The sequence below is a fragment of the Rhinichthys klamathensis genome, unplaced genomic scaffold, assembly GCF_029890125.1.
Source record: "Rhinichthys klamathensis goyatoka isolate OS25496 unplaced genomic scaffold, OSU_Roscu_1.1 h1tg000454l_1, whole genome shotgun sequence".
Classification (NCBI taxonomy): Eukaryota; Metazoa; Chordata; class Actinopteri; order Cypriniformes; family Leuciscidae; genus Rhinichthys; species Rhinichthys klamathensis.
In genome coordinates, this window is record NW_026606946.1 from 550,165 (window position 1) to 570,342 (window position 20,178).

A 20,178-nucleotide genomic window follows, 5' to 3' on the forward strand; every position below is an offset into this window, starting at 1 on the left:
TTTATGTAACGGATGAGTTTAATGTGGGTTAAAACTCTGTAAACAAATTCATACGGCCACACACACACACACACACACAGACTGGAGTCAGTAGAATACAGGAGTTCTCCATACGCTTCACAAACTAACATCCCGTCACTGACCTTCTTTAAGTGTATTACATCTAAATAAGGCATAATGTAGAAACGCTCATCAGGCACATGACAGGACATGTTCAGGGTTCATGGGTCCAGCAACACTTGGATGTAGTTTTTAGGGACGATGCCACGTTTCCCACCGGATTCTCCAGCGAACCACTCGGCATCCATGTCCTCCAAATCACACACTATGTCTCCTGCCTACACACACACACACAGAGATTTTTTACAAATGCTGTTGATCTTTGTGTACTTAGTGTAAATGACTTTTTATTTATTTATATGGATTTATTCTGCTCAGGTCTTTTTGACCAATGAATTTCCATGCCAGAATATTTCAGCTTTCATATATAACATGTCTATATAATATACATTTAATACAAATATATATATTTTTTAAATATTTAAGATCTAAAATTATATATATAATCACCCATATATATTATATTAATATATCATTAAATATATTCTACAAATGAAAGAATGTATATTATGTAATTATTAGATTGTTATATATATATATATATATTAAATTATTATAATTATATATATTATATAAATTTCATTCAATATATTATGTAAGCATTATAAATGAAAATATGTATATTATATAGTAATTAGAATATTTCTATTATATATATTGTAATTATAATATCTTTATTAAATATATTTTTTACTATTCAAAATATCTAATTTACATATGTATAGATTTCATATATATATTATAAATAAATGTATATTATATAATTATTAGATTTTTAATACACACATACACATATAATATATATATATATATATAATGTAAACATAAATATATGAAGGTATATTATATAATTATTGTAATATCTTATGTTTTTAATTAATATATTTTTAATGATATTTACATAATATATATATAATGTAAGCAAATACTATTATATTATATAAATACAAGTATATTATATAATAATTATTATATATAGTAACTGTACTATTTTTACTATATTTATATTTACTATTTTACTGTAAACATTTTATTTATAAACATGTAATTTTAAGAAAATTATATTTTATATACATTCAATAAAAGTATATTATTTCAATCTATAAATGTTTTTTATAAATAAATAAAATAATATAAATAAAAATTTTAAATAAAACCACAACAAATTCCTTGTGTTTGCGCACACTTGGTGATTAAAGCTCATTCTGATTCTGATTTATGTTTAATTAATTAATACAATATTATGCCCAAATATTTAACTTTTCACATGTGAATTTTCACATCAGATTGTTTTTTTTTTTTCAAGTATTTTCTCAAGATTTTTCTTCAATTTCCTCAGCCTGGTAATCACGATTTATAAAATCCCTTTATATTGTCCATGAGTCTGTAATAGTGAACCCCACACACCTTCAGACAGAGCTCGTCCTCACACTCCGGCCTGAACTCATAAAGTGCTCGTCCTCTGCTCCGCCCTCCTGCAGGAGAAAACACACTTGCAATCAAATGTTTCCCATTTTTATATATTTGTCATAACTACTTACAATAATTATTTGCAATCAAATGTTTCCCATTTTTTATATATTTGTCATAACTACTTACAGACACTAGAGATGCATGATATATCTACAGTATAAACATATTGGTGATAATTGCATTTTTTGGTAACACTTTACAATAAGGTTCATTAGTTAACATTAGTTAATGTATTAAATAACATGAATAAACCATGAACAATACATTTGTTACTGTATTAGTTAATGTTAGTTAATTAAAATACAGCTGTTCATTGTTTGTACATGTTAGTTTACAGTGCATTAACTAATGTTAACAAATACAACCTTTGATTTTAATAATGTATTAGTAAATGTTGAAGTAGAAGTATTGTTCATTCTTAGTTCATGTTAACTAAGGTAGTTAACTAATGTTAACTAATGAACCTTTTTGTAAAGTGTTACTGATTTTTTATTATCATATAGGTCTGATTAGAAGCAAGTAGTAATAAACAGTTATTTTGTTTTTCAGCTGGATGTAAGATTTCACTAACAGTGAATTTATGATTAAAAACATTACATTGTAGACTGACAATATAAGCCATGACATATAAATAATACATGTTGGCTTTCAATATAGGCCACAGTTTCTGATTGGTCCATGGTTGATAAATATTCAGATGAAGAATGTTTATTTACCAGGAGATTCCAGAACCGGTTTCCCTGGCAACACATCAGTTTCCTCTTTAGCCTGGATGAAACTGAGAGGGAAGATTCCCATTCGTCGGTTCAGAATGCCACGCCCCCACTCCTCATTTGCATATTCCACAAGAGTGATGACATCACCTTCACTGAAAGTCAGCTCACCCTCCCCCCCCTCAAATGCAAAACGGGCCACAACAAACCTGGAAAGAGGAAGAGAGAAACTGATACAGGAATTGTGCATGTTTACTGTCTTTATTTTTTATATTTAAGACAGCAGCAAATCAGCTTATTAGAATACTTTCTGAAAGATATATATATATATATATCAGAAATCATTCTAATAAGCTGACAGTATATATAGCTAATTAAATCTTTTTTTTAATTAAAATATACAAGATATTATTTTTCATTTTAAATTATAATCCATTGTAATGTTTTTATGTTTTGCTATGTTTCACCTGTTTTGCATGTTCTGTTGGATCTGCTGCTCTGAGGGTGTGTGTTCCAGCTGAACCCCACTGACAGTCACATCTTGACCTTTGACCTCTGAGGGGCAGAGGTCATGGAGTGTATTCGACTGTGTTTCTAGGATGTCTGTATCATCGAGGACAATCAGCTGCTCCTCTTCCTGAAGCAGAAAATATTTCAGGATATAAAAACACAGTTTGAACAATTTGCAAGTGTGTGAGTGTGTGTGTGTGTGTGTGTGTGTGTGTGTGTGTGTGTGTGTTTGTGTGTGTGTGTGTGTGTGTGTGTGTGTACACACTGACATGGAAAGATGTTTCCTCCGATGGTTCCTCTTGCTCTTTGCTGATATTCTCCTCCTCTGTTTCTGCTTGAAGAACTTTGCTCTAGTGCACAAACACATAAACAACATCATATTCACTATAAATTCAGCTGTTTATACAGTATTTGACTGTTTTATTTAAAGACTTTCCTTCTTTAAATACATTTAAATGAACATTCAGTCATCATTTTCTCACTCTTATGACTTTCTTTCTTCTGTGAAGCACAAAGAGATTTAATGTTAGATAATGAGTGAACTGAAAGTCGACGGTGATTTATACAGTCAAATTCCCAATAAGCACACAGGCGTTATCATGACTTGTTCACTATATTCCAAGTCTTCTGGAGTGACCTAATTCACTGAAAATCATACATGCCGATGTGTTTTTTAAATTGGAGCATAACAACCTGCAATTCAACCATGACATGTGAGAACCAAAGACGACTGGCCAAAGCCTGTCTAAAGGCACCATTTTTTAAATGAACGAGTGAGTGACATTTGAGAGCCGCGGCTAGGAGGAAGATTACCAGTTAAGGCAAGACACTACTAAATGTTAACCAATACATATTGCCATAATTCCCCCCAGTAGATTAATCACAGTAAATCAAGACAATTGTTTTGTATTATAAGAATGAGGCATTATCCAATTAAATATGCACTTATTTGCATATATTCGCATAACATAAATCTGAATATTGGATAAAACCAGGTTCAAAATTCTTGTTTGATTTTGTTGACATATTAGAGTTAAATGTTTTTACTGAGGGGATTTTGCATATCTCTTTTTATCACTGCATAAATCAGAAAATACTGTGAAACAGACAAGAAGAAAAAAAGTTTTAGGAATAAAATGTTATATAAACCAGTGTGAATGATATATGAACAAAACCTTCAGTAAAAACCTTCAGAATATAGACAGGAATAACACTGTAAATTTTGGTGTTTATAACTGCTGCAGAAGTGGAGAAAAAACTCGTTAAAGATATGTATCGTGATCAAATTCTATAGACGCAAATTGATAAAGTGCAATAAAATAAACACTAACATTTGTATTTTAGATTTAAATTTAGACAATTGTTTTGTATTATAAGTTTAAATTTGTGAATGATGCATTATCCAATTAAATATGCACTTATTTGCATATATTTGCATAACATAAATCTGAACATTGGTTAAAACCAGGTTCAAAATTCTTGTTTGATTTTGTTGACATATTAGAGTTAAATGTTTTTACTGAGGAGATTTTGCATATCTCTTTTTATCACTGCATAAATCAGAAAATACTGTGAAACAGACAAGAAGAAAAAAAGTTTTAGGAATAAAATGTTATATAAACCAGTGTGAATGATATATGAACAAAACCTTCAGTAAAGACCTTCAGAATATAGACAGGAATAACACTGTAAATTTTGGTGTTTATAACTGCTGCAGAAGTGGAGAAAAAACTCGTTAAAGATATGCATCGTGATCAAATTCTATAGACGCAAATTGATAAAGTGCAATTAAATAAACACTTACATTTGTATTTTGGATGTTTTCTTTCCACTAATCTGAAAAAAGACCAAGTTATGGAAACAAAATAGCCCCAAATCTTAAAATTGTGCATGAAAAACAATGGTAGTGTTTTGCCTTTAATACACACATAACATCAAATAACTAAAATAACAGCTATATTTTAGTATTATTTATATAATATTATAGCATTTATTTATATTTTGAATTAGCTTTTATTTTTATGTTTTTGGTTTTCATTTTATATCTTAATAATTTTCTTCTTTTGTTATTTTGATTGCTTCTTAATGGCTTTATTTTATGTTTATCTCGGTTTTAATTCAAGTAATTTTAGTGCTTCAACTTAAACTTATTTCTTTCAGTTATTTGCCAAGGCCAAAGTTTTTCATCTAAAATGTATATTTTATTTTATATAATCTTTAATAAAAACACTGCTTCAGAAGACTTGGAATAAAGTGCACGGCCACAATCATTCTAGTCTTTCATTGTATGAAAAATAGCAGCTCGTACATTTTGCCGGTGATCTCATTTTGTTCTCTGCAGAACAAAGAAAGTCATAGAGAACAAGAATGACCTGGAGTTCTTCTCAAATACTCTAAAAACACTCACAGAATAGCGCTTATATAGCGGATGTCCTGGTTTCGGTCGGGGAGGGAGGGGCGGGGCTCTCTTTGGAGCTCTGCTGCTTGGCAGCTGATTGGTCGCAGTAGGGGAGGAGGCGCAGCCTGCAGGTTTGGCCACTTTGACTGGAGGAGGGCGAAGGGGGAGGAGTCTTCCACCACTGGGTCTGAGACACAAACAGAGAGAATGACAGATGGGACAAAACAAACCAGACGCCTCATTCTGGAGGAAAAACGCTGCGGTACCTCGGAGGCAGAGGAGGAACTGAGGCGTTGGCGGCTCTGGAAACATCCACAGCGGCCTGAATACACACATCATCATCATAAACATCAAACACTTCTGAAATGATCATGCTAATATGGAAACTTCCTCATAAGAGTGGGTTATAAACAAATATAACATCACCTGTGAGGGGGACGCCATATTCCTGAGCACAGGTGGAGGTGGCCGGGAGTGTTTGGGAACTGATGAACCTGGATTTAAACACATTCAAAATAGACCTCAAAATACACCTCAAAATACGCCCCTTAATATCCACCAGGTAAAAAGTTGTGTTTTAGTAACAGGCAGATGAACTTGTTACTGGATTTTACAACTTTGTGAGCTTCACCACATCAAATCTTTGACAGATTTTTGATTCATAACGGGCATTTAAAAATTATGATTGATCATTTTACAAAATTACTATCTTGGTAGTTTTATTCTTTTAACATGCAGATGAAATTGTGCTCTGTAGCTAAATCTGTCCCCGTTAAATAAAAAACAAACAAACAAACAAAACAAAGCCATAAATATTATTGTCATTTTACAGTACTGTAAAATACAATATTATTGCCATTTTTATCATAAAAATCCCAAACAGATTTCTCCCCCCAAAAATTGTGCACCCCTAGTAGCAAGTGAATTAGAGATCCACCGTTCACATAAACACTCACGTTTTCCGACGTTCCTGTCGGTCGGCGTCACAGGTGTCTTCTTGACTGGAGTGTTTATAGCTTGATCTTCTGAGTTTCTCCTCTGAGATGAACTGGCAGGTCGGGTGGCAGGTGAAGGTTTAGTGGATGAACACGACTCTGACGGACTCTGGAGTTTGTTCAGAAGGGGTCTGGGTGCTGGTACCGGTGGACTCAGGAGTTTGGATGGGTTTTGCTCAACGGTAGTGTCAAAAACATCAAAGACTGATGGTTTTGGGGCGAGCTGGGGTTTGGATTTCTGAGTTCTAGGACGTGGTTGTGGTCTATTTAACGGTTCTAACGGTTCTAAAGGTTCAGATGTTATGACAGAACAAGCAGCCATATTTTTCTCATCTTCTACATCACTCGCTTTGCTTTCTTGACTTTCTCCATGCGTTTCGTCCGAGCCGAACACGTCCAGAAGGTCTTGCAGGTATTTGCTGGAGATGTTCGACGGAGAGTCGTCGAACCCGGCGAACACGCTGTCGGCCCCATCGTCCTTTAAGCGCACTAGCGTCTGAACTTTGACCTCCCTCGTGATTGGCTGGTCTAGAACGACGGGTCGCAAGGCGACCGTGGAGCGAGGTCGAGGTCTGGGACGAGCCCTCGCCTCCTCTTTCATGGGTTCGACTGGGAAATCGAAGTTGCTCTGGGTGAAAGTCTTGGCGGAGGGGGCGGAGCCTATGGGGCTGATGTCACCGGTGATGTCATCGAGGTCGCTCTGGGTGGAAAACTTGGCGGTGGTGGCGGGGTCTATGGAACTTATGTCACCGATGATGTCATCAAGGTCTCTCAGGGTGGAAAACTTGGTGGTGGGGGCGGGGCCTATGGGGCTGATGTCACCGGTGATGTCATCGAGGTCGCTCTGGGTGGAAAACTTGGCGGTGGGGGCGGGGCCTATGGAACTGATGTCACAGGTATCACCGATGATTTCATCAAAGTCGCTCTGGGTGGAAAACTTGGTGGTGGGGGCGGGGCCTATGGGGCTGATGTCACCGGTGATGTCATCGAAGTCAGTCTGAACGCCACACTGCTCGTGTTGAGCGTCTCGAGGCTTCGGGTTGGACCGGTCCGGGTCAGACGTGTGTTTGAGAGGCAACGAGGGGCGCGGGGGTTTGGGGGGTTTGTGAACTGCAAGAAAAAGACACATTTCTATAACACAGAAATACTTTTCTGCAAATGCAGCCTGACACCGAGTCTTAACCAGATGCGATGCGATAAGATTCCAGCGACAAATAATTAGTCTGTCCACACCAGACGCGACACGACTATGGGACGCGAAAAAAATCACAGCCAATCAGAAGAGCGCGTGGGTGGGGCGGGCTCTCTCGGCAAGCTCCCGGCACTCGCAACGAAATGGATAAGTACATAATCAAATTCATGAATATTACACCATTTAACATTATTATAAATACATTTACTGAAACAATCATTGTCATTGAATACACTTGTCTCCTAACAATGAGTTGACAGTTTGAAACGCTCTTGTTTACTTTGATTTATTTTGAAGATCTAAGGTGAGTTGCTTTCGGTAAGGCTGTAAAAGACACACAAAATGATATTCAAACTAACATCACATAAAGCACATATACAGTACCTGAGATTATCATACTTTCTGTTGTTGTACCAGCCGCCACGTCGCAGAGATAGAAACCGTTTCTAAAATAGTATCATCGCGTGTCGCCGTCACGGCTGGTTAGGACAAAAACTCTGATTAACATGGAAAAGATTGCGTGTTACGGGTTGGCGTGTAGTTTGGTCACGGTGTGAAACGAAACCTCACCTGGACGAGCAGCGGAGGATCGTGGGCCGGGGGAGTGTGTGTCCGTCTGAGTGGCGATGGTGCAGGTAGAGAGACGAGAAGATGAAGACGACGAAGAGGGAATATTCTGTTCTCGGCTCTTTTCTCGGATCACTTGCTCATATGAAGGAGGCGGGAGCTGGGGAGGAGGAGCACCAATCAATCAATCAACCAATCAAATAAATAAATAAATGACGGGTTCTACACACGCATCCTCAAGCTCCTCCCACCTGCACTGTTGCCGCGGTAGCAGCCCATGTGGGCGGGGCTGGGGGCGGGGCCGGGGGAAACGCCCCAGAATTCCCTGGGAACCACGTATTGGACGGAAGGGGTTCAGCAGAGAGGATGGTGATTTCTGGACGTCTGCGGGACGACAATCAGTAACAAAGTTTATAATATAACATCCCCGCTGTACCTTAGTCACTCTGATTCCCTGCTTAACTAAAAACAGCTAGTTAAAGGCATAGTTGGCAACTTCACTGGCTTCCTGTGGTCAATCGCATCCAGTTTAAACTGTTAATCTTAGTTTATAAAGCCTGTCATGGCCCTGCACCTAAATATCTCGCTGAGTTAGTGCAACCATATGTTGCTCAGATACCCTCAGATCCAGCAATGATAATCTTCTTGTTGTACCCAGGTATAAACTATCTACTGTGGGTGGAAGGGCTTTTAGTGTTGCTGGCCCTAAGCTGTGGAATAAGCTGCCATCTGATCTCCGTGCCACCCCTAACCTACAGACCTTCAAATCTCAGCTTAAAACTCATATATTCACCATGCTCAGTAAATAACTGTTTTTCATTCTATCTCTCTGTCCTCCACTTTTCACTTCTTTGTTACATGCTTTCTCTATCAAAATGTATGTTTTCTTTGCCTATCTAATCTAATCATTATTGTTGTCTCCATCTGCTTTTCTGCTTGTTTATTTGTTATATTGTTATAATTGTTGTTGCCTGTCTCTTGTCTGTCAACTGTTTGTATTATTTTGTGAAGCGACCTTGGGTTCTTGAAAGGCGCTATAAAAAATAAACATATTATTATTATTATTAGTTCGCCCAAAAATGAAAATTATGATTTACTCTCCCTCAAGTCAACCTAGGTGTGTAAGATTGTATTCGTCTGAAAGAAGAATGTCAGAGTTATACAAAAAAAATGTCCTGGCTCTTCCAAGCTTTATAACGGCAGTGAATGGCTGTTTCTGTTTTGAAGTAAACAAAAGTACATCTATCCATCATACAACTGTATCTATCCATCATAAATGTGCATCTATCCATCATACAACTGTATCTATCCATCATAAATGTGCATCTGTCCATCATAAAAGTGCATCTATCCATGATAAAAGTGCATCTATCCATCATAAAAGTGCATCTATCCCTCATAAATGTGCATCTGTCCATCATAAATGTGCATCTATCCATCATAAAAGTGCATCTATTCATGATAAAAGTGCATCTATCCATCATAAAAGTGCATCTATCCATCATAAAAGTGCATCTATTCATGATAAAAGTGCATCTATCCATCATAAAAGTGCATCTATTCATGATAAAAGTGCATCTATCCATCATAAAAGTGCATCTATCCCTCATAAATGTGCATCTATCCATCATAAAAGTGCATCTATCCATCATAAAAGTGCATCTATCCATCATAAATGTGCATCCATCCATCATAAAAGTGCATTTATCCCTCATAAAAGTGCATCTGTCCATCATAAAAGTGCATCTATCCATGATAAAAGTGCATCTATCCATCATAAAAGTGCATCTATCCCTCATAAATGTGCATCTGTCCATCATAAATGTGCACCTATCCATCATAAAAGTGCATCTATTCATGATAAAAGTGCATCTATCCATCATAAATGTGCATCTATCCATCATACAACTGTATCTATCCATCATAAATGTGCATCTGTCCATCATAAAAGTGCATCTATCCATGATAAAAGTGCATCTATCCATCATAAAAGTGCATCTATCCCTCATAAATGTGCATCTGTCCATCATAAATGTGCATCTATCCATCATAAAAGTGCATCTATTCATGATAAAAGTGCATCTATCCATCATAAAAGTGCATCTATCCATCATAAAAGTGCATCTATTCATGATAAAAGTGCATCTATCCATCATAAAAGTGCATCTATTCATGATAAAAGTGCATCTATCCATCATAAAAGTGCATCTATCCCTCATAAATGTGCATCTATCCATCATAAAAGTGCATCTATCCATCATAAAAGTGCATCTATCCATCATAAATGTGCATCCATCCATCATAAAAGTGCATTTATCCCTCATAAAAGTGCATCTGTCCATCATAAAAGTGCATCTATCCATCATAAAAGTGCATTTATCATGATAAAAGTGCATCTATCCATCATAAAAGTGCATCTATCCATCATAAAAGTGCATCTATCCCTCATAAAAGTGCATCTATCCATCATAAAAGTGCATCTGTCCATCATAAAAGTGCATCCATCCATCATAAAAGTGCATCTATCCATCATAAAAGCGCTTTAGTCTAAGTGGAATCCGTATGTGCATTTGGCCGGAAGCTAGTTATTTTACTTCATAAAGTTTTAAATATGGCTATTTTTCTTACACAAACACATGGCTTCAGAAGGCCTTTATTAACCGCCGGAGCTGTGGAGCACTTTATGATGGATAGATGTCCTGGAAGAGCCAGGGCATTTTTTAATATAACTCTGATTGTATTAGTCTGAAAGAAGAATGTCATACACACCGAGGATGGCTTGAGGGAGAGTAAATCATGGGCTAATTTTAATTTTTGGGTGAACTATCCCTTTAATAATGACTTAAGAGATGAGTTTAATAATATCTATAACCTGCCAGTTTTGACCACCATAACTGAGATTTTATTATTACACTTTTTTAGATACTATAGTTTGTTCATATTTTGAATTAGTTTTTATTTTTATATTTTCCTTTTTAATTATAGTTAATTTTTTTGTAATTTTGTTGTGTGTTTTAGTCTTATTCTTTTTTTTTTATATGTTGAGTTTTTCTTATTTTTTATTTCAGTTTTAGTTAGTACATCAAGTTAAATTGAATGAAAATGAGAAAGTTGCTTTGGCAACTAGACAAAATTAAATAAGGTTAATTATGTTATATTTTATTTAACTTTATTTTAGTTAATATTCAATTTATTTCAAGTAACAGACATTTTTTAATGGTTTTAGTTAACTATAATAACCATGTTTTGAGAAGACATTTTAATATCCAAAAATATTTAATGCAGTGATTTTATACAATCATATAAAATGATGGAACTTTGCCCATTAATTATTTTGTATATTTATGTATAGACAATTTTTTTAAATTCTTTTTCCAAAATCCGTCTTAAAATAATATTACAGTTTGTTTAACAATTAACAAACATTTAACAAATTAAAATAAATTTCAATATTCAGTTGTGGCATCAATTCCAGCACAACCAACCATTTTTGCCCCAAATAAATCAACTGTATTTGTTCACAAATGAGACAAAAGTGCCAGCAAAGAGCTTGCAGTCAGATATCAGACGTGATTATTAAAGGAAAAGTCCAAATCAAGGCAAAGATCATGTTCGAAAACACCTAAATAAACACAGAGAGAAAGAAAAGGCCACTGACCTCCGTTCCCGCTGATGGTCACTTTGAGAGCTCGTTCTCGATGCTGCGCAGTTTCCCACAAAAAACACAAACACAAAAACCAAACTCACATGCAAACATCTTACAGAACATACAAAACACACCAAATAAAGCTGTACAACAGGACAAAAACACACTACTCACTGCGCTTGATGACGGCTCTGATGGAGGACAGCGGGCCTTGGCTGGGAAAGCGAGAGAAACAGAAGGACTCAGTTACTTTTTCCATTTATTCAGGAACTGTCGGCCAGTTTTCCAGTTACATGACCCGAAACACATTTCACAAACACAAACCACACCCAAACTGACTTTCATCAAACACACACAAACACACACACGGTAAATCAAAACATGCAGAAATAAGCCAAAATTTGTCACAAAACAAAGCCAAAAATGTGGCGTGTTATTCGTGTACACATGTGCATGAGTTTTGTTTGATGTGACAATCATATTACGCTCTGGAGATTATAGAGGAAAAGAGTTCATCATTTTTCCCTGCTGTAACATAACAGGTTTTTCCAGTTCTGAGTTGGAGGAGCTAGTGCTGAGTTTGCTGTTCTTATCGCATGTTTTGTTGGGAGATGTTCAGACATGAACCGAAAGCTTCACCACTCTCTCGGATAAAGAGAAGTGAACAGGTTTCTGACTTGCACAGGTTCAGATCACATTTCACCCCAAATCAAGAGGAAAAAATACTATTTTTATGGGAAATCATGATCATTATGGATGGAAGCTTGTTTCCAACATGGAATAAAAAATAAAAAAGGTAATTGCAACATTTTCATCTCACGATTCTGACTTTGTTTTCCTTCCAATTCTAACATTATATCTCACAATTGTGAGAAATAAAGTCAGAATTGTGAGATAAACTCGCAATTGCGAGAAAGAGTCATAATTGCAGGAAATATTATTCGGAATTGCGAGAAACAAAGTCGGAATTGAGAGGAACAAAGTCTAAATTGAGAGGAATAAAGTTTAAATTGCGAAATAAAGTCTAAATTGCGAGAAATAAAGTCTAAATTGCGAGAAATAAAGTCTAAATTGCAAGAAATAAAGTCTAAATTGAGAGGAATAAAGTCTAAATTGAGAGGAATAAAGTCTAAATTGCGAGAAATAAAGTCTAAATTGCGAGAAATAAAGTCTAAATTGAGAGGAACAAAGTCTAAATTGAGAGGAATAAAGTTTAAATTGAGAGAAATAAACTCTAAATTGTGAGAAATAAAGTCTAAATTGCGAGAAATAAACTCTAAATTGCGAGAAATAAACTCTAAATTGAGAGGAATAAAGTCTAAATTGAGAGGAATAAAGTCTAAATTGAGGAATAAAGTCTAAATTGCGAGAAATAAAGTCTAAATTGCGAGAAATAAACTCTAAATTGAGAGAAATAAAATCTAAATTGAGAGGAATAAAGTCTAAATTGCGAGAAATAAAGTCTAAATTGCGAGGAATAAAGTCTAAATTGCGAGAAATAAAGTCTAAATTGAGAAATAAAGTCTAAATTGCGAGAAATAAAGTCTAAATTGAGAGTAATAAAAGTCTAAATTGAGAGGAATAAAGTCTAAATTGAGAGGAATAAAGTCTAAATTGAGAGGAATAAAGTCTAAATTGCGAGAAATAAAGTCTAAATTGCGAGAAATAAAGTCTAAATTAAGAGTAACAAAGTCTAAATTGAGAGGAATAAAGTTTAAATTGAGAGAAATAAAGTCTAAATTGCGAGAAATAAACTCTAAATTGCAAGAAATAAAGTCTAAATTGCGAGAAATAAAGTCTAAATTGAGAGGAATAAAGTCTAAATTGAGAGGAATAAAGTCTAAATTGAGAGGAATAAAGTCTAAATTGAGAGGAATAAACTCTAAATTGAGGAATAAAGTCTAAATTGCGAGAAATAAAGTCTAAATTGCGAGGAATAAAGTCTAAATTGCGAGAAATAAAGTCTAAATTGAGAAATAAAGTCTAAATTGCGAGAAATAAAGTCTAAATTGAGAGTAATAAAAGTCTAAATTGAGAGGAATAAAGTCTAAATTGAGAGGAATAAAGTCTAAATTGAGAGGAATAAAGTCTAAATTGCGAGAAATAAAGTCTAAATTGCGAGAAATAAAGTCTAAATTGAGAGGAACAAAGTCTAAATTGAGAGGAATAAAGTTTAAATTGAGAGAAATAAAGTCTAAATTGCGAGAAATAAACTCTAAATTGCAAGAAATAAACTCTAAATTGCGAGAAATAAAGTCTAAATTGAGAGGAATAAAGTCTAAATTGAGAGGAATAAAGTCTAAATTGAGAGGAATAAAGTCTAAATTGAGAGGAATAAAGTCTAAATTGAGAGGAATAAAGTCTAAATTGAGGAATAAAGTCTAAATTGCGAGAAATAAAGTCTAAATTGCGAGAAATAAAGTCGAAATTGAGAGGAATAAAGTCTAAATTGAGAGAAATAAAATCTAAATTGAGAGGAATAAAGTCTAAATTGCGAGAAATAAAGTCTAAATTGCGAGGAATAAAGTCTAAATTGCGAGAAATAAAGTCTAAATTGAGAAATAAAGTCTAAATTGCGAGAAATAAAGTCTAAATTGAGAGGAATAAAGTCTAAATTGAGAGGAATAAAGTCTAAATTGAGAGGAATAAAGTCTAAATTGCGAGAAAAAAAGTCTAAATTGAGAGGAATAAAGTCTAAATTGAGAGGAACAAAGTCTAAATTGAGAGGAATAAAGTCTAAATTGCGAGAAATAAAGTCTAAATTGCGAGGAATAAAGTCTAAATTGCGAGAAATAAAGTCTAAATTGCGAGAAATAAAGTCTAAATTGAGAGGAATAAAGTCTAAATCGAGAGGAATAAAGTCTAAATTGAGAGGAATAAAGTCTAAATTGAGAGGAATAAAGTCTAAATTGCGAGAAATAAAGTCTAAATTGCGAGAAATAAAGTCTAAATTGAGAGGAACAAAGTCTAAATTGAGAGGAATAAAGTTTAAATTGAGAGGAATAAAGTCTAAATTGAGAGGAATAAAGTCTAAATTGCGAGAAATAAAGTCTAAATTGAGAGGAATAAAGTCTAAATTGAGAGGAATAAAGTCTAAATTGAGAGGAATAAAGTCTAAATTGCGAGAAAAAAAGTCTAAATTGAGAGGAATAAAGTCTAAATTGCGAGAAATAAAGTCTAAATTGCGAGAAATAAAGTCTAAATTGAGAGGAACAAAGTCTAAATTGAGAGGAATAAAGTTTAAATTGAGAGAAATAAACTCTAAATTGTGAGAAATAAAGTCTAAATTGCTAGAAATAAACTCTAAATTGCGAGAAATAAAGTCTAAATTGAGAGGAATAAAGTCTAAATTGAGGAATAAAGTCTAAATTGCGAGAAATAAAGTCTAAATTACGAGAAATAAACTCTAAATTGCGAGAAATAAAGTCTAAATTGAGAGGAATAAAGTCTAAATTGAAGAATAAAGTCTAAATTGCGAGGAATAAAGTCTAAATTGAGAGGAATAAAGTCTAAATTGAGAGGAATAAAGTCTAAATTGAGGAATAAAGTCTAAATTGCGAGAAATAAAGTCTAAATTGCGAGAAATAAAGTCTAAATTGAGAGGAACAAAGTCTAAATTGAGAGGAATAAAGTCTAAATTGCGAGGAATAAAGTCTAAATTGCGAGAAATAAAGTCTAAATTGAGAAATAAAGTCTAAATTGCGAGAAATAAAGTCTAAATTGAGAGGAATAAAGTCTAAATTGAGAGGAATAAAGTCTAAATTGAGAGGAATAAAGTCTAAATTGAGAGTAATAAAAGTCTAAATTGAGAGGAATAAAGTCTAAATTGCGAAATAAAGTCTAAATTGCGAGAAATAAAGTCTAAATTGAGAGGAATAAAGTCTAAATTGAGAGGAATAAAGTCTAAATTGCGAGAATAAAGTCTAAATTGCGAGGAATAAAGTCTAAATTGAGAAATAAAGTCTAAATTGTGAGAAATAAAGTCTAAATTGAGAGGAATAAAGTCTAAATTGCGAGAAATAAAGTCTAAATTGAGAGGAATAAAGTCTAAATTGAGAAATAAAGTCTAAATTGAGGAATAAAGTATAAATTGAGAGGAATAAAGTATAAATTGAGAGGAATAAAGTCTAAATTGAGAGGAATAAAGTCTAAATTGCGAGAAATAAAGTCTAAATTGCGACTAAATTGACAGAAATAAAGTCTAAATTTAGAGGAATAAAGTCTAAATTGAGAGGAATAAAGTCTAAATTGAGAGGAATAAAGTCTAAATTGAGAGGAATAAAGTCTAAATTTAGAGGAATAAAGTCTAAATTTAGAGGAATAAAGTCTAAATTTAGAGGAATAAAGTCTAAATTGCGAGAAATAAAGTCTAAATTGCGAGAAATAAAGTCTAAATTGAGAAATAAAGTCTAAATTGAGGAATAAAGTCTAAATTGAGGAATAAAGTCTAAATTGACAGAAATAAAGTCTAAATTTAGAGGAATAAAGTCTAAATTGAGAGGAATAAAGTCTAAATTGAGAGGAATAAAGTCTAAATTGAGAGGAATAAAGTCTAAATTTAGAGGAATAAAGTCTAAATTGAGAGGAATAAAGTCTAAATTGAGAGGAATAAAGTCTAAATTGAGAGGAATAAAGTCTAAATTGAGAGGAATAAAGTCTAAATTTAGAGGAATAAAGTCTAAATTGAGAGGAATAAAGTCTAAATTGACAGAAATAAAGTCTAAATTTAGAGGAATAAAGTCTAAATTGAGAGGAATAAAGTCTAAATTTAGAGGAATAAAGTCTAAATTGAGAGGAATAAAGTCTAAATTGAGAGGAATAAAGTCTAAATTGAGGAATAAAGTCTAAATTGAGAGGAATAAAGTCTAAATTGAGAGGAATAAAGTCAGAATTGTCTTTTTTATTTAGTGGTGGAAACAAGGTTCCATAATAATGAATGTTTGCATTGTGACAATATTTTCAAAACAATGTAGTACATTTTTCACGCAAATTGTAATTTTAAAATAAAATAAATCCAGAGTTTTTGGTTCACTAGTTTTTAGTAATTCTCAATACTGTTATTTAAAAATAAAAAAGTCTTTAAAACGTAATACATTCTCAAAAAAAGAATATTAAAGATTCTAAAAATAGGCTTTTTAATTTGTATATACAAAATATAATTTCCTCAGCCACTCTTTACACCGATTAAAACTAATCTTTTACACTTTCGTCTTACCTGGAGAGGCGCTGATCCGGTTTGTTTCTGTCTGAATGTTCTGCAAGTGCACACACACACACACACACACGTCAGAACGCATCATTAAATCACACAGTCAGTGTTTGTGTTCATAAATAACAGTCTTCAACAGTGACAACAGCAGATTTAAAGGGATAGTTCACCCAAAATGACATGAGGGCGAGTAAATGATGACAGAAGTTTCAGATTTATGTGAGCTATCCCTTTAAGACACTATCAGTGACAACTGACTCAAAACCTAATGTTTACCGTGAATTTGGATAAAAGCGTCTAGCAAACGCATAAACAGAAATATAAATGAGGTTTACTTATTAACAGTATGGAAATCATCAGTATGAAAATTATAATCAAATGACTAATGTTTTGCATATGTCATGGAGTTACACACTAGCAGTTATTGACAATTAAAACCCTAAAAAGTTTTTTATTTTGTAAAGAAAACTTGAATATATCTCTGTCTATAGGCCTATACACATATAAACACTAAATATTTCTCAGTCTATCGATTACAGTCGGTTCCTTCACACTGCCATGAACTACAGCGAGAGAAACTCACTGAGCTTTTGTCTAAGAAACTACAGCTGTGATTTACAACAAACCAGAGAGAACAAGAAACAGAGAAACCATATCATTACTATAGTGGATATTTATCATCACAAGAGGAACACATGACTCTGCTGCTTTCTCCAGTTAATATATTACATAAGTGAAAACATTACTCTCTGTTTAAGATCATAAATATATTTAAATGTCATGAATACTGAGGGTTGAATCGCACAGCATTCTGGTCATTTCACATACAGTTGAGAAATTCCCCAGAAGCAATAAAGTTGAGTTACTAGTGAAACTAATATTCATATGTTAGTTTCCAGCCAGGACAAAGCAGATTCATATTTCATACTGAGTAAAGAGGAAACAACAATCAGCCTACAGATTAATAAACCTCCTTCATTACACACAAACACACACACACACACACACATATATGTATATGTAGCCTATATATATATGTGTGTGTGTGTGTGTGTGTTTGTGTGTAATGAAGGAGGTTTATTGATATATATATATATATATATATATATAGCCTATACATTAGTGAAGTGGATCAAAAAAGTTTGTAAAAGTTGTCCTAAGACAAGAACGGGTATTGTTCAAAATTCATGTATATCTTTGATGAAAGGTTTTGATCCACTTCAAATGTTGACTACTATATATGTATACTGTATATGAATAGAGTAACACACACACACACACACACACACACACACATATACACACACACACACCACACACACACATATATATATATATACACACACACACACCACACACACACACACACACATATATATATATATATATATATATATATATAAAGCCTATTTAAATATTTATGATTATTATGCCGTTTTTATGAGCACATATTAATCGACAAACCATGGCATATTCACAGTTAAAACAAGTTTTGTCATCACAGCACCATTTAAATGAACAAGAGAAGCGGTGAAAACTTGAATTTAACGAAATAAAAATAAAAAGAAGTGGCACCTGAAACATACATTTATTTAACCTACAGTTTTGTTGTTTAATACTGCCCGCCCTGATTGTTAGTTGACAACTGTATCGTTTAGTGCGTTAGGCTATGTTATGACAATGACGATAATTGTTGGTAATGTTTCTTTTCTTTATTTATTCAACCATTTAATTAAAATTTTAAAAACTATAGTTTGTTGTCTCGCGCGTACCTGCGCTCCGTCTCGCGCCGCCGGGCTCGCGCATTCGCTCCTCGTCATCGTCAGCTCGAGCCTCCGCCATACCGGGAGAAACACGGTTTATTTACTGTCTAAAACACCAAGACATAGAGCTAAACGGCATTCCTCCTCCTCGGAAACTCGCTCCAACTGTGATCAAACTCTGAATCCAGCGGACGGGAGGTTTCTCCTCTCAGATGAGCGTTTAGTTTGATGCTGTCATGTGAAATAGTTTCTGTTTTTCTATGTAAACTCGGACTGGTGTATCAGGATCTATTGTCAGGACGCACGAGCGTCAACAGGAAGTTCTTCTGTCCGAAAGAAAAGGGGGAGGAGCCAAAGACGAACAATCACTCCAACACAATACATATCTGATGATGATGATGATGATGATGATGATGGTTCACATTTATTTGCACAGCGCTTTTCACAATACACATCATTTCAAAGCAGCTTTACAGAAAGTGCATGAGTCCACATTATAATTTAGAGTGATCTGTTATCAGAGGAAACTAAGTTATGTATTTCAGAAAGTTATGCTGCATATACACAATCACAGTTAGCTAAAATAAAATGTATTAATTTAAACAATGTAATGATTTAATGCAGAAACAATGAGCTCATTGAAGTAATGAATACTTGTTTGTTAACAAATGATTATGACATTTAGAAAATTAGCATGATGATGATGATGATTTGGGAGGTGCGTAAAATAAGTAAACATTCATGATCATACATGATTATTATAGAAACTTTGGCAACACTTTACAATAAGGTTCATTAGTTAACTAGTTAGCATGAAGTAATAGTGAACTGCACTTATACAGCATTTATTAATCTTTGTTAATGTTAATTTCAACATTTAGCCTACTAATACTTTATTAAAATCTTGTTAACATTAGTTAATGCACTGTGAACTAGCATGAACAAACAATGAACAGCTGTATTTTTATTAACTAACATTACAAAGATTATCAAATACAGTAACAAATGTATTGCTCACGGTTAGTTCATGTTATTAATACATTAATGTTAACTAATGAACCTTATTTTAAAGTGTTACCGAAACTTTTCTTTGAAAGTCATAGTTCACACACTCATTCTTCACTATTAAACTAATGAAAACTGAACACAAATGGAGGTCTGGAAATTATGATAGTGATCATGTGATGAATGAAAACCAGTTTGGTTATTAATAATAAGTGGAACTTTCTCAGTTGGTTCAGTTTCTTTGACTCAATGACTCACTCGAGTATAACTTCATAAAAAAAAAAAAATTATTTTGGTTTGCCCACAAATGAAAATTCAATATTTCCTCACCTTATAACCCTGTATGACTTGTTTGTCTTTTGAAGAACATAAAAAGATATTTTGAAGAATGTCGGTAACCAAACTGTTTTGGTCTGTAAATATATATAAATACCAATTTAGATTAAAATCATGGCCTATAAGTACATGTAATAAATTCTGTTGAATCAAATACATATTTATTTCTAAAGCTACTTAATGTCTGTTTGATACGTTTCTCATATAACACAATAATGACTTTGAATGATCTTTTTGGGGATAATTTCTCA

General features: G+C 33.7%; 1 protein-coding gene across 1 annotated transcript; it reads right to left on the bottom strand.

Moving 5' to 3' along the window:
• Positions 1-18,912, bottom strand: wu:fy63c09 (uncharacterized protein LOC797544 homolog). Its single transcript, XM_056236589.1, has 15 exons — positions 18,596-18,912; positions 16,830-16,869; positions 11,789-11,829; positions 11,627-11,669; positions 8,220-8,352; positions 7,972-8,128; positions 6,171-7,319; positions 5,641-5,708; positions 5,481-5,536; positions 5,224-5,401; positions 3,086-3,166; positions 2,774-2,943; positions 2,310-2,557; positions 1,528-1,595; positions 1-338 (listed from the first exon to the last, which is right to left on the bottom strand). Exons 1-15 carry the CDS (start codon positions 18,663-18,665, stop codon positions 222-224), a joined length of 2,619 nt encoding a protein of 872 aa, XP_056092564.1. The 5' UTR covers positions 18,666-18,912; the 3' UTR covers positions 1-221.
• Between the last annotated feature and the right edge of the window lie 1,266 nt (positions 18,913-20,178).

What these genes read in the sequence shown, in the direction of transcription:
- wu:fy63c09 (XM_056236589.1), bottom strand. Translation starts at nt 18,665, where the DNA reads ATGGCGGAGGCTCGAGCTGACGATGACGAGGAGCGAATGCGCGAGCCC. An exon ending in CCGGATCAGCGCCTCTCCAG is followed by an intron (nt 11,830 to 16,829) that starts GTAAGACGAAAG and finishes TCGCTTTCCCAG; the next exon opens with CCAAGGCCCGCTGTCCTCCA. An exon ending in ACCGGTTCTGGAATCTCCTG is followed by an intron (nt 1,596 to 2,309) that starts GTAAATAAACAT and finishes TTTCTCCTGCAG; the next exon opens with GAGGGCGGAGCAGAGGACGA.